General features: G+C 38.5%; 1 protein-coding gene across 3 annotated transcripts in view; it reads right to left on the bottom strand.

Annotated features, from left to right (window-relative positions):
• Positions 1-20968, bottom strand: part of LOC126334685 (lysophospholipid acyltransferase 7) — a 131215-nt gene extending 110247 nt beyond the window's left edge. For all 3 annotated transcript variants that reach the window (XM_049997164.1, XM_049997162.1, XM_049997163.1), the window contains exon 1: positions 20650-20968. In XM_049997164.1, the coding sequence (XP_049853121.1) occupies positions 20650-20861 (212 nt within the window). In that variant the 5' untranslated portion in view covers positions 20862-20968. The remainder of the gene's footprint in view (positions 1-20649) is intronic.
• Positions 20969-22449: the final 1481 nt, after the last annotated feature.

Raw genomic sequence — 22449 nt, 5'->3', positions numbered from 1 at the left:
CAGGTTAAAACTGTGTGCCCGACCGAGACTCGAACTCGGGACCTTTGCCTTTCGCGGGCAAGTGCTCTACCAACTGAGCTACCGAAGCACGACTCACGCCCGGTACTCACAGCTTTACTTCTGCCAGTATCCGCCTCCGGAGATGGATACTGGCAGAAGTAAAGCTGTGAGTACCGGGCGTGAGTCGTGCTTCGGTAGCTCAGTTGGTAGAGCACTTGCCCGCGAAAGGCAAAGGTCCCGAGTTCGAGTCTCGGTCGGGCACACAGTTTTAATCTGCCAGGAAGTTTCATATCAGCGCACACTCCGCTGCAGAGTGGAAATCTCATTCTGAATCATGTTTTTCAACACTGGTGCAGAAAGAGGACCTCTCTTGTATTCCTTTAATGCATCGACACTCACAAACAGTAGCACCGCAACCGCTGTTGTTTTGATAAAACAGTTTTACGAGTAAGGCCCTGCTTATCTTGTCCAGACCCATGTTGCAACCGTAATGCACACTGATGCTTGTTTTTCAGCCATACCGGTATCAGCGCCTAATGGCAAGTCATGACATTGATACTAATAACAATGCAAATCCTGCAGCGCTAAGGTATTCCTATAAGGTAGGGTACCCATATGGTAAATAGTTTTCTGCCCACACTGCCTCAAGTAGTGAAACTTTAATTATACCCAACCTGTATATTACTTGAAGAGCAGAAGGTAATAAAAGCACAATACAAATCCTCAGAAAATGAGAAATTTACATTATATTTTCAAAACTATCAACAACTCTTGTTTTGTGCTGTGGCAAACAGAGGCCACAGCATTCTGCTATTGCACTTATTTGTTTGTTATACGCCTTAAAGATTCTTCTTTATGGCGGGATCTATGGGAAACAATGCACAAATGTGTGATATTTCACAGATACTGCAATGATGCAGTTACCATCAGGTTTAAAGCAAGTAAGTTTAGCTTAGCTTAACATACTTCCTCTCTTTATCTTCCAGTAGATCTGAAGTCATTTGCCTCCTGTAACACTAGAGTTTTACTGAGAATAGGTTGAAGTAACTAGTGCTTCAAAAATTCGGAAGGAAATGACAACAAGAAGTGACTTGGCATGTTGTGGTAAGTATGTCTACAGAAACATGCAATTAAGCAGGGTACTTGGGTTTGCAGATGTTCCATCCAGGTAAGTGTAGGACCATGTGAGTCGTGTCATAATAGGTAGCTGAGAGAACTCATTTACCACAGAATGTGAATTTTCCTACCAATGCAAAAATTTGTGGGACAGACTGAAACAAGGAAAAATATTGGGAGAGAAGAGAGGGACTTAGACAGGAGAAGGAAAGTAGAACTGCCTAATGTGTGGTGACAGAAAGCATTGTAGAACCACAAATGAGTGCAGGCTTGGACATACATTATCGATCCTATACACAAAGGTAAAATACTAGACCATTTCATTAGTATCAATTGAGTATGATCAGAAGGAAAATACTGAGGTGACTTTTTTTAGATTTCCAATACTGTATTGGTATCTTATGCATAGTGAAAACTTGATATAATTTTCCTAGTGGACACGGAATATAGTTGCATTGATATTATTTTGTAGGTCTATTTCTATTCATGTATTTCCTCAGAGTAGTTAGTCTACTCTTTACATGTTTCTGTACTTCAACTTGCCCCGTAAATAATATCACTGGATTTCTCCAATATAATGAAGAAGCTGCAGAGCTTTAAGGCTGAAGTAGTCAGAACAGAAAATAATCAAACAGGTCTTAGAGGTAATGTGTAGATGGAGACTCTTAATATAAAATCTATGAGATTCGGAGAGGCAAAAATCCGTAGCTTGATCTGCTTCTTTAGTGAGGCCTATAAACTGTGTCTCAAGGGAATGCGACACTGTTTATAAAGATTACAACCCTGTGGTGCATGATTTTTCACTTCAATGCACAGCTTGTATGGCATCTGCAGTAAGTCACGCAGCTATAAATGCATGCAGGGCACAACACAATAGGCAGTGGCCACTGCGGTGGACGGTGTGCATTTGCAGCCTCAAGACTGAATGGGAATGCCATTAAAAAAAAAGAGAGTCCATTAATAGCTATCCACTTTAGTGGATGTTACGCACTACAGGGTTAAGGTGGGGGACAGAAATATTACACTCCTATTACAGATATGGTCTCACTTGCCCACAATAATATTGCATTCGGAAACAAGCACACCTTAGTTGGCTTATCGTGAGCTTTTATTGTGATATTTTACCAAGGTACGCTGAACCACTTGATAGTAAATGCGCAGCTGTCTGAAATCATTCACAATGTAATGTGTATTTCTTAGTTACCACTGTAGTTGTTTACTGTAACGTCACAGTGTATCTTCAATAACAGCCACAGCAGGCCAAGTACAACAATATTATGGTACAGTAGTATTTTAGAACTTAAGTATGGTTTTGTAGGATATATCTGTCACAGTATACCACTCTGACTTTTTTATGATGTCATTTTTTCCTCTTGTCATTTCTACAAGTGAACTATGTATGCTACACACCTGTTTTGTGTTTTTATGTGTTGATTTGTTTTCTGAATTCGTTGTTCAGCTTCTTAAGTTACTTTTACTTTCACTGTTCATACTAAGGTAGTTAATTATTTTCAGTAGCTGCCCATGCTAAATGGCATAGAATTCTGGTTGACTGGCAAGTACATTACAATTATTAAAGGGTGAAACAGCACGCAGTTGGTACACAATTTAGTAGACATTCAGAGCGAAGTATGCCGCACAAACAGAATGATAAAGTAATGCACATATGTGCCATGTAATGACTTCTCAGGGGTATTGTTGCATGTTCGCATAAATAGCTGTAGACGACTGATGAGTGTTGCGTATCATTGGCTGTGAGAAATAAATAATACTTGAAAGATCACTATATCTTGTCGACATTGTCATGAAGAGTCAGCTTCCAGTTAAACAGTAAGTCATATCAGCTTCCTTCCATTTTACAAATTGCCTGCCCAGTCTGCATGAGTTCGCAGCCGTGCTATAGAATGCACTGTTTATACAGGGGGCGTGGTGGTGTCAGCATCAGAGTTGCCATGGGTAGTTCTGAGCTGGGACCGGCGGTGCTTCAGCAGCGATGTCCTCCTCTCTCAGTGTCAAGGGTTATATGGCTGAAATTTATGGTGAGGCATGCTGACTTTGGGCACTGGGTAGTATGTGTATGTACAACAGCTTTCGTAGTCCAAAGTTCACTCAAGCTTTCTGGAACTGATTAATTTGCTATGTGGTAATCTAGCTGCACTTGGTATCTCAATTGAGGCTGCAGAATTAAGCCGCCTTGTTGTTTGTTTGCCTAGTGCAAATTTTCACTTTGAGAAACCCACTTCTTCTCTGAAAGGATAGATCAAACCTTTACAAAATGAGTGTGATTGTTCTGCCCGTGTAATCTTCTCACTGCCCTGCCTGCCTCATTCCTAGTGCCTTTGTAAACTGGAGAGGAACCAAGTTGAGTTGCAAATCCCTGGCTGATTAGGTTTCTTAGTCCATGCTCACCATTTATTTTTCTTTTCTATCATCTTCTCTGATACCTAAAGCGCTGAGCAGTGTTGAGCGTGTAGTGGTGGCCTGGACTTGGACCCACATTTAGCCTGTTCCAGCTCACAGACAGTGCAGTATGCAGCCTTATGGGACTCTTGGACTGTAGTCTTCACAGTTGTGCTTCTACACGCCACACCGGCCTGCACCAACTTCACCAAGGAGGTTGCCGCTCACTAAGGAATTTAATTGCAATCAGTTAATTAACTGTTTCATGTAACTGTGGTTTTCCTCATTCTAAAGGCCTAAGTGGTCAACAGAAGTTGCCACTTGCTAATTTTTTGTAATTTTAGTCTAGTAGCTCTTTTATGTAACCATTGTTTTTTCTCAATTCTAAGGGCCTAAGTGGCCAGTTATTCATGCAAGTTTGGTACCCATTGTTTTAACAGTGTATGTTTTTAAACTTAGTGAAGTTTTTTTAAATTACCATGGGAAGCTAATCCTGTTTAAACTGCTCATTCTTTTGGTTTAGTAGCTTGTATATATATATATCTGCCCTTAACTCTTTGCCTTTAAATATGTCTGCTTGTGTGTGTGTGTGTGTGTGTGTGTGTGTGTGTGTGTGTGTGTGTGTGTGTGTGCGCGCGAGTGTACACCTGTCCTTTTTTTCCCCTAAGGGAAGTCTTTCCGCTCCCGGGATTGGAATGACTCCTTACCCTCTCCCTTAAAACCCACATCCTTTCATTTTTCCCTCTCCTTCCCTCTTTCCTGACGAAGCAACTGCCAGTTGCGAAAGCTCGTAATTCTGTGTGTGTGTTTGTGTGTTTTGTTCATGTGCCTGTCTGCCGGCGCTTTCCCGCTTGGTAAGTCTTGGAATCTTTGTTTTTAATATATTTTTCCCATGTGGAAGTTTCTTTCTGTTTTTTATATATAATGTGGCAGCACCCTGCACCCCTTTCCTTTTAATGTGGGGATTGCAATGGCACTGGCTTTTGGGATCTCGTGTTGGGTTGGTTACAGTTCACTGTTTTTTGTAGGAGCATTTTGAGAGACTGTTTTTAATTATTACTTATTTTGTCAAGTCCACGCCCTGTTGGGTTCTATTTATTGTTTGGTGTTACCAGTCAATCTTGTACAAGGAGAAGCATATAATCTGCATCACATGGCTTAAATTCCATGCTTGAGGTACTTATTTCATCCGAACATTTTGGGTTTGCGTTGTTAACTGTGACCGATCTTGCTCAGAGGTTCCTTGGTACTGAATGTTTTCTTTCATATAAAGAAAATACTAATAATAATGACAGTAATAATAATTATTATTATAATTATAATAATAATTGCACCTTAGCTTCATGGTTGTTTAGTGTTGAGTCATCCCAGTGGGCCAGTCTGTAATGTTCTTGTCATAAAGTAATGGATAAATGTATTTAACTCATTTGTGTCTGTTACTGTTTTCCTGAGCTGTGTCCTTTGTTAGAATATATATAGTCTGAGGTTCAAATAATCATAATCTCTGACCATGATCTGGCTTTAAAGATTTCCGGTTTATGAACTTGTCTATAAAAAGTTGTAATTTGATAAAAGAGCCTGTTTCATTTTAAAACTGTTGCTGGTCCAAACTGTTGTTCCCTTTTTACTTGCTGTTTAAAGTGAATGTTGCCGATCTAAGATATTGTTTCTGTTAGTACACATATAATGTTCTTTTAATGGTAGTAAAGTTCGTCAAATGGTTAATGTTGTGTGCTTAAAAACCCTGACTCAGTCCTTTCACAGGTTTGATTTTGGTTAAGTCACATTCTGCAAAGTGGTATTTCAAAGGTAGAGAATTTTCCCTACTGCATCATTCACTGTTTCCTGTCTCATCTTCAGTCCTTGCTGTTTGTTTTATTGTATTTGCTTACTGTAAATCATTGTTGAAGTTAATTCTGTCCTATTTGTAGTAATACTGCCAAACATGGCATCATGCATTGTTCTATTAAATCCTTTCTTCAAAAAGATAATTTGGCTTATGAGGCTACGAGGCCAGGATATGACACCTCCCTTTTGATCGAAGTGTCACTGAGTTAGTGGATCATTTGTTGATAGCCTTAGACAGCCTGTTTATCAACTATTCACGCCATAGCCGAGGTAGTTGCTTCAGTACCTCACTGCATCGCTGCTGTATCACCCTTATGCCAAAATGTAGACTTTTCAGAAACTAGTCAACCAACCTGTAAAAAAACTTACTGAATCCAGGTCTAACTAATCATTTGAGTGATGTTCAGCAATTTAAACTTTATTTCACACAGGGTAAACTCTGTCAAGATTTGCAAGTGCAGCTGCGGGATTTACAAGCTAGCGTAAGCCGTTTTGGTTTGGAAGACTTCGGAATGGTGAGAAGAAAGCAGGAATGCTCAAAAGCAGTGTTCAGGTGGTAGGTGAGGTTGAGCAATCAGCTGGGAGAATCTTGGCAAATTGCATCACTCTATGGGTCTTTGGCTCCAAGGTATTAAGCAACTCTCAGTAGAGAATCTGAGTGAGGTAGAATTAATTTTGTTGCTTACTGTTAAGTTTGAATTCCATACTAATGCTTTGGTGATATAACTTGATATTTTACTTCAAGAGAATGGGGGACTGAAGGGTTTACAGAAGGGTATTATTGAGTTTAATCTTTCATCCTACGTTAAAAATTAATTCGAGTGAAAGCACTTTTCGCAGGTTCAGGCCACCAATGAAACTTTGGCAAGGTTTACTGAGCAAATTTGGACCACATTCTCAACCTTGGAGCAGCAGGTCACTGAAACCCAAATACTTTGGAGGGTACAAGGATAGCTGGCCATTCATGTATTACCTTCGATCAAAGATCTTCCACCTTCCTTGAATTCGATGTCTTCGTTTCCGTGGTTGAGATGTTTTGAAGACCGACAGCGAGGTGGTATCAAGTGTTACTGTCAGGAAGTCCATGTAAATGCTAAATAGTATCAAAGTGATTCCTTACAAAGAGACAGTACTAGGGCACATTTTCAGTGCCATGAAACTGGGCATTTGGTATGTGAATGTTCTATGCTAAGCCAAATTACAACTGTGGTAGGGGAGTTGTTACCTTACATCTGCACTCAGATTAACCAAAAGCCTATTTGCCCACTTATTGATCCTGGCAGCTCAGTTTTCCTTCTTGACTACCAATGGCATTTTGAATACTGTGCTATCTGTAAGTTACCTTTCTTGCTCCCTTGCTCACGGAGATGTTGGGCTGGTGTTGCCTCTGATTGGGGAATTGTGAGCCAAATTAAGCACTGGTTACTTTTCATGGCCAATCAATTTGCTGGTGGTCGAGAACTTGTCTGTCAACTTAATTTTGGTCTGTGATTTTATCCAGAATACCGGGTAAATATTGGCTTATCAGGAGAGGGTTGTTTACTTCAAGTCGTCCTGTTAAGAAGCTTGCCTTATGTTCCTGTCATAGTTCTTTGGAAGTTTGCAAAGTGTTCGCTCCTCTGGACATAATTAATAAGATTCAGTATAAGACCATCCTTACTGATGTAGGCTATCCCCTCCAAAAATAAGGAACTTACATTCCTCGATTCATGCCATACTACGTGGTGGAATAATCAGACCGTCTACATCGCCCAAGGTATCACCCATATATCTAATAATAAAGTCATGAATGGGGAGTTTCTTCCGGTGGTTGATTATAGATTAGTTAACTAAAAGGTTGTTTTAGAATTTGTACCTTTGTCTAATTTACATGGTTGTTTCACGTGGTTTGCCAGAGCCAATCTTGTCAGGCATATTATCAGGTACCTATACTATTGCCTTTTGTACAGCCTGGAACTTAAACAAGTTCAACAGGGTTCCTTTTCTGTAGTCCAGTGGTGTGGCTGTCTTGTCTCGCCTTCTAGATTGTCTCTTGGGCGATCTGAAGTTTAAGCATGTGGTGGTTATAGTGCCACCTTCAATGAGCATTTGAGGGTCTTAGGGAGGCAGGGTTGACTGTCAAACCATCCAAAATTACACCGGCACATTAGCAGGGATCATTTCTGAGGCATTTAGTTTCTGCCAATGGTATTAGGATCAATCAAGATCACAATAGGGATTTGCACAGATTCCCTGTGCCCAAGAATAAGACGGCTGTGGCTAGTTTTACTGGCATGGCAATTTTTTTTTTTCCTTCCCCCTGTCTTCAGAAGTTTAGTTTTGCCCAGCTAGCTGGGCCACCTGTTTTGTTTTCCATTGGGACAAGAGTGAACAGGCATCCTTTGAGGCAATTACGGAGGCCCTTAGTAATACCCCTGTCTTGGTTATTCTGCATTCCGAGTGCCCATTTGTTGTCCACATAAATGCTTCTACTTGTGGAACAGCAGCCGTTCTTCTGCAAGAACAAAATGGGGAACGGTGTGCCATAGCTTAAGCCTCTAGGAAGTTCTTACCTCCTGAAACTAAATTTTCCATTTATGAATGAGAAGCAGTGGCAGTTTTCTTTGCCCTTGAGAAATTTAAGTTTTATCTTGAGCGCACAGAGTTTCTTCTAGAAATGGATAATAAGGCCCTGAGTTGGGTTCTGGCATGTCACCGGAAGACTGGGCGAATAAAGTGCTGGGCAATTCGGAATTCCACCTATCTCTTTTAAGGTCAGGAGTATTAGGGGTTCCAACAACCAGGTGGCAGATACCTTAAGCTGCATGATCGATGACGAGGTCCAGGATAACCAGCAGCAGGGATGGGCTTCCAAGGATCGGACAACAGGCACGATGACAGAGGTCTCCTTATTCTTTACTAATTTGATGGGGAAGCAAGTTTTTGACCCTAGAATTACCAGGGGGGAACAAGTTTCTGAGTATAACCTGCACAAAGGTCTACATTGTTACAGTCATCGCGGTGAGCATTAACCTATGATTTGTTTGCCCATGCAGCTTGTCAGTCCCATAACCCATTACTTTCACAATACCGTTGTGGATGGCCACTTGGGCATCCAAAAACCACTGCTGTGGTTAACAAACATGTTACTTGGCCTACACTTTACAGCAACATAAGGATATCGTAACATAAGAATATTCGGAGATTGATGGGTGTAGCGTGAAAGCTTGATTACATAGTACCCCTCCCTCATACTTGTGCTGGCAACATGTATGTCCTGGCGGTTGTTGATGCCTTTCACCATTTCTGCTGGTTGATTCCAACAAGCAAGATTATGACTAGTTGCCACTAGTTTTTTCCACCTTTGGACTCTGGAGACTGATAACGCACCAGCCTTCACTTCTAAAGTGTTCAGAGCATGCTGTTAACTATATCACCATACCATCCTGTGGAACGAGTCAATTTTAATTTTCATGGGAGTTCTCACAGGCAGTGGGATCTCTTAATAACCTAGTTCAATGTAACATGAGCTTCTTAAGGCTCCCTGGGCTCGCTCGCATTTGCTTATCAGGTGAATTCCCATTTAGCTAACTTCTTCCAGAGCAGGTTAGCAAGATATTATTCAGTGGAATTGGAGGAGGGCAAGACGCAACAACTGGCACTTCCATTAGAAGTTAGCGAGGAGTTACAGTCGTGGTCGTAAGGATTTTTCTGGTAGAGTACAGGAACTCCAATGTCGCCTTGAAAGGGGAAGAGGGTTATGCTAGTAAATTAGCTCTGTGGTTCCTCAGTCCCTTTGAGACTAAGCAGAAATGACGTCTTGTTGATATTCTTTTGCAGAATCTCTGTACAGGCAGATCGTTGTGACTCATGTGAGCCAAGTCAAGGAGAATTACTTAATCCTACACAAAAAGGAGGAGCAGCCCCTCTCCCCATTTTTCTAGTTTCTGTGGGAGAGATTGAATTGTCTTGGCTCCCTTACCTCTTACAAATCGTTTGCTTGAGTTCACAACCATGCTATAGAGAGTGCTGTTTATCTACGGGACGTGGTGGCGATGTGATTAGTGAAGGGAGGAGATGCCACAGGTAATAGTGAGCTGGGACCAGTGGTGCTTGGGTGTCAATGTCCTCCTCTCTTGGTGTAAGGGGTTGCTCAGCTTACATTTGTGGTGAAAACTGCTGACCTCAGGCACTGGGTAGTTTGTGTGGATACAACAGCTTTCCTAGTCTAGAGTTTACTCAAGTCTTTCGGAACTGATTAATTTGACATGTGGTAATTGAGTTGCACTTGGTAGGTGATTCATGGCGACAGAATTAAGCAACCTTGTTGCTTGTTCACCTAGTGTGAATTTTGGCTCTGAGAAACACACTTCTTCTTTGGAAGGATTGATTGAACCTTTATAAGTGAGTGAGACTGTTCCGGAAGTGTGAGAATCTCACTGCTCCACCTGTCTCATTCCCGGTGTCTTTGTAAAACGGAGAGGAATCCAGCCGAGCTGCAAATTTCTGGTTGATTAGATTTCTCAGTTCATGCCCTGCATTTATTTTTCTATCCTATCATTTTCTCTGATACCCGAAGTGCTGAGCACTGTAACTGCAGCAGTGTTGAGTGTGTAGTGGTGGCCTGGACTTAGACATGCCTGTTCCAGCATCACACAGTGTGGTATTCTGCCTTATGGGGCTCTCAGACCATAGTGCCTTCGCCATGGCAGCCTGCACCATCTTTGCTGAGGAGAGTCCCACCTGCCAAGTTACGTACTTGTAAACTGTTTTACATAAATGTGGTTTTCCTTATTCTACAGACCTAAGTGTTCAGTGGAGGCCGCCACTCGCTAACGTTTGTAATTGTGATCTAGTAGCTCTTTTACCTAACTCATTCTAAGGGCCTAAGTGGCCAGTTATTCTATGCAAGTTTGGTACCCCCTGTTTTAACAGTGATGTTTCTAAATTGGTCAAGTTTTTTTTAAATTACTATCGGAAGCTAATCCTATTGTAAATGGCTCATTCTTTGATGTAGTAGTTTATTTAATGGCGTAACCTCAACTCCCCCTTCTCTGTTAATGTATGGGGCTGCAATGGCACTGGCTTTAGGGATCTCTTGTTTGATTCGGCCACAGTTAACTATCTCATAGGTGCCATGCACAGATGCAAACAGACTGTATTTTGTCAAGTCCTCGCCCTGTTGGGTTCTATTTATTGTTTGGCGCAACCAGTAAATCCTGTAGGGAAAAGTATTTAGTCTGCATCGCGTGGCTTACATCTCGTGCTTAAGATGTTTATTCCTGCTGAAAATTTTGGCCATGCATTGTTGACTGTGACCGATTTTAACGGGGTACATTTTCTTGGTCCTGAACATTTTCTTTTTAAAAATAATAACAACAATAAAACCACAAGAAAAGAAAAGGCCACAGTGTCAAATATGAAATTTGTTTCTTCACTCACTGAATTCCTCAGCTTCATGGCTGTTTTGATGTTGAGTCTGCCCAGTGGGGCATATTTGTAACGTTCTTGTCAAAAAGTGGTGGAAAATTGCATTTACCTGATTTGCCTATTACTGTTTTCCCAAGCTCCACCCTTTGTTAGTATGTATACAGTTTGTGGTTTAAATGATCATAACATTTGGTCATGACTTGACACTAAAGATTTCCAGTTAATCAACTTGTATGGAAAACGTTATAATTCGATAAAAGGCCCTGTCTCATTTCAAAACAGTTGTCGGAATCCAAACTGTTGTTCCCTTTTTACTTGTTGAAGGAGAGTTAGAAGGGCAAATAATTTTTTTTTACATTTTCGGACTTTTATCTCATAAAATTTGCAAATAAAATGATATATCTATCATTTATAAACTCATACGGGAAGTTTTTTTTTTTAATTTTTATGTGCATTACTTCAAGATCTAATAAAATCAGTAATTTTTTATATAGAAGGCTGCGGATTGCTGTGTTATGAAGGTTAAATTACATTTTTGTATTGGTAGCACTGTCAAAGACGTATTGTATTGTTTCATAGTATAAACATGTATGTCGAAGTGCTAATGTTTTTCCATGGAAAAGTGACGAATAGATTGGTAAATCTCTCAAAAAGTCAAGTATGACGCCAGAACGAAGTGTTTTTAAGAAAAATGTGTTTCATGGTAATAAATTTTTGAATAAAGGGAAACAATGGGTTTAAATGATGAAAAGCCAGTACACACCTTTGCCCTCCTGGACCTGATTCGTGGTGCAATTGCCACAATGCCCAGTACTCAAGCAGGACACGCAGTCATAAATATTCCATCCCAGCAGCAATCATGGATATCATAAAACCTATTTACAGAGATCTGGCAAATCGTGAATTACTGAAGAAGTGTCTGCATGGTGAGACCCAAAATCCCAATGAGTTGTTCAATAATCTTATATGGACTTGCCTACCAAAAAATGTTTTTATTTGAATGAAGAAACCGAAGTGGGGGGGGGGGGGGGTCAGTGATGCTGTTATTGCTTTCAATGACGGCAACATTGGTACGGTGAAAGTGCTACAGCATATGGGAATTAATCTGGAGCAAACTGCATCAGAGAACTTGAACAGATGGACAAGGTTCGCATTGATGAAGCAGGGTATGCAGCACAGTTAGCCACTAAGGAGTCCAGAAAAAAGAAAAAACGAGGAAAAAGATCAAGAGGATGATACACAGCATGGTGCAGGGTGCTTCTGAGTAACTAAAAATATAAAATTAAGCATATATTGAGTTACAGTCTTTTGAAATTTTAGAAGCCGTTCCTGAAAAATTACAATTTCCATAAATCTCTGAGACCACTTCGAGTAGAGTATTCAAATTTTCAGGGAGTAATAAGATACATATCCTGAGTCTACTGAAGTAAAAGAATAACATAATGATATGTATAATTAAAATTATTTAGGATAACATATAAAAAAGTAGACAAAATTTTAACCGTGTAGTTAAAAAATGGTATTCCTGAAAGCAGTGGCTGAAAATGCAATTACTGCAGTTTAATGGATTCCGAACATACAGTTTAATGTCCTGTAAAAGTTTCATGTCAATGGCAACAGTGGTTCCTGGGGCATTCCAACTCCCCTTAAAGTGAATGTTACTGATCTTGAAAATTATTTCTTTTAGAGAGGGGTATGAAGTTTTAAAACCCTGGCTCAGTCTTTTCCCAGTTTACTTTGGTTAAGCCTTACACTGCAAGGTGGCGTTTCAGTCCTTTCTATGCAACATCTCTTATACTAAATCTGCTACACCTCTTCCTACAATGCCTCATCAATGTGGATAATAACATACTGGATGTTGACAAATTCTCCTCCTCTATAAATCACAATTCAATCTGGACTAGAGTGGTGAGCATTCATTCCATACCACAGAAATGATCCACTTCTTCTACATTTTACAGACATAATTATCCGATTTCCCACTTGGTATACACCACACACACAGTCGCTCCAAACTGTGATCATTTTCAACAGCTACATAAACAAGACTTTAGAGCTTCAAGAGATATCTTTCTTTCAAAGAATTTCATAAGATGTTTTTAAAGAGGATAATCATTATTACCATATTACAAGAAATGTTTAAAGAATAATTTAATGCCCAATGGATAGCATCATACTGACAAGATCGTCACAGATATTCCTCAAACTTAAGATGGACAAGAATGAGGAAGGGAAATTTTCAGTGTCTTTTTTTTTTTTTAAAAAGAACCATCCTATCATTTACCTTAAGTGATTCAGGGAAACTACAGAAAACATAGATACAGATGATTGGCTGGGGATTTTTACCCTGCCTCCTTGAATGAGAGCCCAATTACTTAAATAGTGTGCCATCCCCCTTAAAGAAATTCTGTTCAGTTCAAACTGTAGAAAACTGCAGGGTGAGGATTTTTCACAAAGTAATGGTTTTGAACATGTGGTACTGACTTATTACTCTGTACTGCTGTTAATTCTTAATACAGGACACCCCCCAAGTATCCACATTATCGTGGATCTGAGACTGAATGGACAACTGAAAAAAACCATGTGTTGTTTTACTGTACAAACTACTTACTACATTTACAAAACGTGCAGCACGTCGCACATGAAATCCTGCTCTGTTACTTACACAATACATGCCACAATAAATGGAAATGCCGTGTGGCTATGGCTAGGGTGACCAGATGCAATTGTTTAAAAAGGAGGACAAACAGCTTCAACAAAAAAAGAGGACACATCAAACGGGTCAACTGCAGATGAGGATACCACCCGTCAGCTTTGGATAAGTCACATGACTGCCGGGAATTACCAGTAAAACAGGTAGTTAATTGTTACTGGTGGTCAGGTGGTGATTCCCAGAGCAATATTTTTTTTTATTTTAAATTAAAAACATTAATTGTGGCGACAGTGTGGCATTAATTGTTTTTATATTTACGCGTAGTTTTAACATTTAACAAAGATGGTTGCCTAAACACCACTCCTGATTGGCTGCTTTCATGTGACTTGTCCAAAGCTGACAGCTGGTATCCTCATCTGCAGTATTCCCCATCAAACATATGTTCAATTTTAATAACTGAGTTTATTATTTATAGACATAAAATACACACATTCCTTAACAATTATTGATGCTTTAAGAAAAGCGCAATAGAACAGGACGAATTGTAAATTTAACTGTGTTATGCTCAACTTTGTGAAAAAGCCAGCCACTGTAAAAATCCACCCAGACCCTGGACAAAGGGCTAAAAAGGTGGACATGTCCGGACCTCTGGTCACCCTAGCTATGGGCTCCTGTAGGGGTAGACCGCTCGCCTGATGCAAGTCTTTCGAGTTGATGCCACTTCACAACTTGCATGTCAATGGGGATGAAATGATGATAAAGACAATACAACACCCAGTCCCTGAGCAGAGAAAATATCCGACCCAGTCGGGAATCGAACCCAGACTGTTAGGTATGACATTCCGTCACACTGACCATTCAGCTACCAGGGGCGGACAATACATGCCACAGACAGACAGTCTTACATATGCTTGAAACACACTGTGTGAAATACCATTTGCTTTCAAATTCACTTTTGTGAAATAATTTGTTTCTGTTTAGCACTCACTTCTTTCCTGACAATACAGTCCTCACTTTCTGGAAGGACAAATGAATTTTGTCTTGCATGTCCTGACAACAGATGTAGATCAACAGACAACAGATGTAGATCAACAGACTTCTGTATGTTGAAGTACATGATAAAACACGAGTTATATGTCTAATAGTGTATTTTACACAAAATATTCATTCTAATAACAACTTCATCCTTAGTTTTATTTTTTCAAAAATTGCCCAACTATGCATGGATAATTTGGTCTTTGCTGTATTAGTGTAGGCAACAATGTTGGCTAAATTTAATTCACTTGCGACACTTACTTCAGTTTCTACAACAATACTGCATCTTAATATCTTGCATGTGGAAGAATCACCAACAAGAGGTTTTGTCTAATTGTCACACAAAATATGTTGACTTCCGGTAAATATGACATTTTGGTTTGTAAACATTTATTTGATTATCCTAGCCTGTCTCGATTGCGAATTTTACTTTGCACTGGACTATGGCAAGGAATAGTTAACTCCCTTGTGCATTAGGTAACTGGTATTATCTTAACCAACATACTATATTGTCTTCCTTTGCCACTACTTTATGAAATTTGACCTGGTCTTCATTATTCTTAAAAATGATTGCATTTATTAATCCATATTTTGGTTAACTGAACCTACTATTACCAGTTGTCGGCTCTGGCCCATACCGCAATGAAGATGTCATGTTATATGTGTGTGCAGACAAAGCGAACAGAACCCTGACAATATTTCTTTTGTGTGTATCTTATTTTTCTGGGATGTAGGTTATGATGACAGAGTAATCTAAAGTGTTGGCTGAAGTCTAGTTCAGGCGGTGACAGTTTTGTTGAGAGTTGACACAGCCAAGGAATGTGCATAAGAAATCTTAGATGTGGTGACATATTAATCTGTAGAGTGAACACTTCAGTTAATACCATCTCTCAAATGAAGGTTACTAAGTTTTGAGTTTTTCTTTCTACAGGCCTAATGCCATTTTGATTATCAGTATGTACCAGTACATATATCCAGCACAGGCTGAGAGGAGAGCAACAGTTTTATGCCAGTCATGATTAGATTAGATTAATACTTGTTCCATAGATCATGAATACGACACTTCGTAATGATGTGGAACGTGTCAGGTTAATAAAAGATGTCTGTACAAGAAATTACATTACACAAAATATTGCATGACACTAATGATTAAGTTTTTTTTTTTTTTTTTTTTTACTTACTTTATATCTAAAAATTCAGCCAATGAGTAGAAGGAGTTGTCATCTAGAAATTCTTTTAATTTATTTTTAAATGTTAGTTGGCTATCTGTCAGGCTTTTGATGCTGTTTGGTAGGTGCCCAAAGACTTTTGTGGCAGCATAATTTACCCCTTTCTGTGCCAAAGTCAGATTTAACCCTGCATAGTGAAGATCATCCTTTCTCCTGGTGTTATAGGTATGCACACTGCTATTACTTTTGAATTGGGTTGGATTATTATCAACAAATTTCATAAGGGAATATATATACTGTGAGGTTACTGTGAGGATCCCTAGATCCTTAAATAGATGTCTGCAGGATGACCGTGGGTGGGCTCCAGCAATTATTCTGATTACACGTTTTTGTGCAATGAATACTTTTCTACTCAACGATGAATTACCCCAGAATATGATGCCATACGAAAGCAGTGAATGAAAGTAGGCATAGTAAGCTAATTTACTGAGATTCTTATCACCAAAATTTGCAATAACCCTAATAGCATATGTAGCTGAACTCAGACGTTTCAGCAGACCATCAATGTGTTGCTTCCAGTTTAACCTATCATCAATGGACACACCTAAAAATTTTGAAAATTCTACCTTAGCTACAGACTTCTGTTCAAATTCTATATTTATTACTGGAGTTTTGCCATTTACTGTACGGAACTGTATATACTGTGTTTTATCAAAATTTAAAGAGAGTCCGTTTGCTGAGAACCACTTAATAATTTTGTGAAAAACATCATTTACAATTACATCACTTAGTTCTTGGTTTTTGGATGTTATTACTATACTTGTATCATCAGCAAAAAGAACTAACTTTGCATCTTCATCAATGTGGAATGGTAAGTCATTAATGTATATCAAGAACAGTAAAGGACCTAAGACCGAACCCTGTGGGACCCCGTGCTTGATAGCACCCCAGTTTGAGGAATCAGCTGTTTTAACATTACACGAACCACTTATTTCAACTTTCTGCATTCTTCCAGTTAAGTATGAATTAAACCATTTGTGCACTGCCCCACTCAAACCATAATGATTTAGCTTATCTAAAAGAATTCCATGATTTACACAATCAAAGGCCTTTGAGAGATCACAAAAAATACCAATGGGTGATGTCCGGTTATTCAGAGCATTTAATATTTGATCAGTGAAAGCATATATAGCATTTTCTGTTGAAAAGCCTTTCTGAAAACCAAACTGACATTTTGTTAGTACTTTATTTTTACAAATATGGGAGGCTACTCTTGAATACATTACTTTCTCAAAAATTTTTGATAGAGCTGTCAGAAGAGAGATTGGGCGGTAGTTGTTGACATCCGACATATCCCCCTTTTTATGCAATGGTTTTACAATGGCATATTTCAGTCTATCAGGGAAAACACCCTGCTCCAAAGAGCTATTACATACGTGGCTGAGAATTCTACTTATCTGTGGGGAACAAGCTTTAAGTACTTTACTGGAAATGCCATCAATTCCGTAAGAGCTTTTACTTTTCAGTGAGTTTATCATTTTACTGATTTCAGAGGGAGAGGTTGGTGGAATTACAGCAGTTTCAAACTGTGCAGGTATGGCCTCTTCTATTAATAGCCTTGCCTCTTCTAGTGAAGATCTAGATCCTATTTTCTCCACAACATTTAAAAAATGATTATTCAAAATATTTTCAATTTCTGATTGTTTGTTAGTGCACTTGTCATTCAATTTTATTGCACTAAAGTCTTCCTGTGCTCTTGGTTGCCCTGTTTCCCTTTCAATAATATTCCAAATTGCTTTAATTTTATTATCAGAGTTACTGATCTCAGACATGATACACATGCTTCTGGACTTTTTAATAACTTTTCTTAGTACCGCACAATAGTTTTTATAATATTGAACAATTTCGGGGTCAGTACTCCATCTTGCTGTTAGATACAGTTCTCTTTTGCGGTTGCAAGCTATATCAGCTGTGTATTACAGATACTGGAAGCTGTAGATCTGTGACATTAACTTCATATGTTTCTGGAAACTTGTTTGAGACATTTTGTTGGCACTTTTGTTCTATGCGGCTCGTTTTGGTGGCTGTGCATTTCTCGTGTCTGAGCATGTTTTAACAGTGCCCTCTTAATGTGTGTTATCTTACCATTAATTTTTTTAAAGGAAATTTCCCATCTGATCATCATTTTCACTCATTCATTTATTGTGTGGCAGTGGATGTGTGATCCCAAACCATGGTAATTTAATGAGAAGGAACATCAGTCTACCTAATATCAGCTAGTTGTATCTGTGTTTCATAATATCTGTTTCAGATTTTTGGAGCAAAGTGAAAGAATAAGGATATGATATCACAGGAAAAGCTTGCCAATATTTTGAGTACACCTGCAGTTCTAAGAAAATTACTGGGATAAGTAACAGATAATGCCAGCTGACTACTTACCATAATCAAAAAACAATGGTAGGAAAGCAGAAAACACTTAATGATAATTGTGTAAATGTGCACTCACGAAGATAACTACACAAACAATGTAATGCCACTTTATGTTACAACTACTATTACTGGTTTGCAAACAGGATCACCTCAGTACCATTTGACTGCTTACTGAGAAACAAGAGGAATTTATTTATTTATATATTTACACATCAAGTTCCATACGACCAAGTTGAGGAGCAAATCTCCAAGGTCATGGAACATGTCAGTACATGACATTACAACATAAAAGTAACAACAGATAAAAATAAATGTTAATGAACCTGAAAAAAGTCAGTCCATAAGTATAAGTAAACGCTATCAGCAATACAATAAGAATCAGTTTAATTTTTCAAAGAACTCCTCGACAGAATAGAAGGAGTGACCCACGAGGAAACTCTTCAGTTTCGATTTAAAAGAGTGTGGATTACTGCTAAGATTTATGAATTCGAGTGGCAGCTTATTGAAAATGGATGCAGCAGTAGACTGCACTCCTTTTTTGCACAAGAATTAAGGAAGCCCGATCCAAATGCAGGTTTGATTTCTGCCGAGTATTAACCTAGTGAAAGCTGCTTATTCTTGAGAATAAACTAATATTGGTAACAAGAAATGACAATAAGGAATATACATATTGAGAGGCCAATGTCAAAATACCCAGACTCGTGAAGAGAGGTCGACAAAAGGTTCGTGAACTCACACCACTTATTGCGTGAACCGCCCATTTCCGAGCCAAAAATGTCCTTGTAGAATGGGAAGTCACCCCAAAATATAATACCATAAGACATAAACGAATGAAAATAAGCAAAGTAGACTAATTTTCGTGTCGAAGTTCACTTCTGGTACTGTTCGAATAGTAAAAATGGCAATATTAAGTCTTTGAACAAGATCCTGAACATGGGCTTTCCACGACAACTTACTATCTATCTGAACACCTAATCATACGCCTGTTCTGTGAAATTAAAACGTCAGGTTTTGTTGAACTGTGTGTTACAAACTGTAAAAACTGCGTCTTTCTGTGATTTAACATTAGGCCTAGTTTATTTTCTAAAAGCCATGAACTGAGGCCATGTACTGCACTATTTGAAACCGAGTCAATGTTGCACACAACATCGTTTACTACCAAGCTAATGTCATCAGCAAACAGAGACAGTTTAAAGTTACCCGTAACACTTGAGGGCATATCATTTATATAAATAAGGAACAGGAGCAGCCCCAACACTGATTCCTGGGGCACCCCCCCCCCCCACCCCACACCACTGATCCCTGGGACACCCCCCTCCCCACTTGACAGATCCCACATCACAGCCATTATCAACATTGTGAATAATGACCTTTTGCTGCCTGTTGCTAAAGTAAGAGGTGAACCAATTGTGAGCTACTCCCCGTATTCCGCAATGGTCCAACTTCTGGAGCAATATGTTGTTATCAACACAATCAAATGTGTTAGTTAAATCAAAAAATACGCCAAGTGTTTGTGAGTTACTGGATTGGCTAAACAAAAAGTTTCAGAGAAAGGAGACTATAGCATTTTCAGTTGTTAAACGACTTCTAAAGCCGAAATGTACATTTGATAGCAAATCGTATGATATAAAATGATCAATTATCCTTACACACACAATCTTTTCAATAACTTTTGCGAACACTGATGGTATAGAAATAGGTCTAAAATTATCTACATTATACCTTTCTCCCTTTTTATAATGCAGTTTTACTAATGAGTACTTTAATCGCACAGGAAACAGACCATTCCTAAACAAAAAATAACAAATATGGCTAAATACAGGGCTAACATGTACAACACAGTACTTTGATATTCTGATAGACACTCCCATCATAACCATGAGAGTCCTTAGTCTTCAGTGATTTAATTATTGACTCAAACTCCCCCTTGTCTGTATCACAGAGGAGTATTTCAGACATCAATCTCAGAAAGGCATTTGCCGAGAAAGTTATATGATTTCCTGTAGAAACTAAATTTTTATTTAATTCACCAGCAATGCTCAGAAAATGATTGTTAAATAATGCACATGTATCTGATTTATCAGTAACAGAAATATTTTTACTGTGAACTGACTTTATATCGTCGACCTAGTTGCTGCTGACCAAACACTTCCTTCACAACTAACCATAGTTTTAATTTTATCCTGTGAATAAGCTATTCTATTTGCATACCACATACTCTTTCCTTTCCTAATAACATTTTTAAGTACCTTACAATACTGTTTGTAATGGGCTACTGCAGCTTGATTGTGACTACTTCTAACACCTTGATATGATTTTTGTTTTGGACCAAGGAAGTAAGTTTCATTCTTTTGCATACTATGCAAGGCATGTGATTCCTAACGGATAGATTAAAAGCTTCTTGTGGCAGCCGCTACATTCTATTAAAGCATATTTCCCAACGTAAGATCAAAATCGTACGGCATTAGGAGTATTTGAAAGACATTTTATGACAGTCTCCCACGTAGTTTGTAAACTCATGGGGTATTCTAGAAAAATTGTTAACTATTATGACAGTACTCGTTGTCACATGATGTTTAAGGTCATTACCTATGATTTCCACGAGTGATAATCATCGTACTGACCAACGTAGAAAGCAGAGGGTGCAAAATATGTACGCCGGATACGGCGTAAACGACAAGTAGTCCAACAAATGTGGCGATGTATTTCTTTTTGTCTCTGCTCCTAATAGTCCGAATTACATGACCAAATAAAATACTGAATAAAAGAAACGATACGTATAAAACATCATCCCACTCCATTATTGCGTTTCACACAATAACAAAAACACAATGTACCAAACACCGTAAACACTTCACTATGTGCACATGCACACTCAGTCTCATATTTGACGGTTTGACGCCCTTAATCGATCTCTGCATATCACACCTGAGAGAAGTAAAGATGTACCGAAACTCTCTGGTACAATCGATAGCTTTAAGAAATTTAAATTTAAACATTGATTTATTGATCCATTTTCATCTACAGCTGCACAATGTGCAAGAGATGTTTGGATTTTTATGTTAATATTAACAGTTTTACTTATAATATACCTCCGTACATAATAACACACATTAATATATTAATAAATGATGAATACTTAAATAAATGTTGTTACGCTATATAAAGAGGGATAAAATATTTTCAAGTAAAAATATGCAAGGAAGTGGCAGGATCATCCTTTTTTGATACAATGGTCTACAATATTTGCGATTATCTGCCCCTTCGGTTATTCTTATAAATTTTTTTTTTTATTTTGAATGTTTTGATGGCATCTCCAGAATGTCCCCAGAACATAGTCCTGTACCGGAGGTGAGAGTGTACAATTGAATAATGTACATACTGAAGAGTGTTGTAGCTGGTACAGTTTTAATGTATGGAACACAAAACAAGAAGTACTTCTTTTTGGTTCATTTGCTCAATATGTTCTTTCCATTTCAAGTTATCTTGTAGATGAAGTCCAAGAAATTTGGTATAGGCTGTTTTAGCAATTATCTGTTCATATAGTTCTAGATTGTGTGCTATCAGATTTTTTGTTTGTGCTGTGTGTATATCCACAGCTACAGTTTCTCCGGTGTTTATTATTAAGTCACTGTCATCAAAGTAGCATGTTAGCCTGTCACTGGCTTCTCTTATGTTTTTTACAAGAGATTCTTCTGAATTTCCTGTAATTAGAACACTCGTATCATCAGCAAATTGAAAATTTTACTGCTGTCATTGCTTAAGTTTAGGTCATGTATATAGAGTACGAACAGAACAGGACCCATTACTGATCCTTGTGGAACTCCATATTGAACAGTCAGTAGCTTGGAATTATATTTCCTAATGACATTTTCCCTTCCCTGATCTATTTTCACATATTGTTCCCTGTTTTTAAGATAAGAGCTGAGCCAGTTGTTAGCTGTTCCCCTAATGCCAAGATTTTCTAGCTTGTGTAGCAATTTGTCATGATTTATGGTGTCAAATGCCTTTCACAATTCTAAAAATATGCCCATGGTAAGTCTTCTGTTGTCTAATGCTATCAGTGCCTCTAATAGAAAGGCGTGAACTGCTTATTCGGTTGAACAGGTTGCTCTAAATTCATGTTGAGATTATGACAGAATGACATTGTCCTCTAAGAAATCTGTTAGTCTATTATTGAAGAACCTTTTTAATATTTTTGAGAAAACAGAGAGAAGTGTCAATGGTCTGTACTTGGAAATATCATCTTTGTTTCATTTCTTGTATAAGGGCTTTACTTTTGCTATTTTCAAACATGAAGGAAAAGTTCCTGTAGAAAAACATACGTTACATAGGTGGGTTAAGGGCTCAGTGATCAAGTCCCCACATTTCTCTATAATGAAATCAGTT

This window comes from Schistocerca gregaria, chromosome 2 (genome assembly GCF_023897955.1).
Source record: "Schistocerca gregaria isolate iqSchGreg1 chromosome 2, iqSchGreg1.2, whole genome shotgun sequence".
NCBI classification, from domain to species: domain Eukaryota; kingdom Metazoa; phylum Arthropoda; class Insecta; order Orthoptera; family Acrididae; genus Schistocerca; species Schistocerca gregaria.
This window is presented reverse-complemented; position numbering and strand designations above follow the sequence as displayed.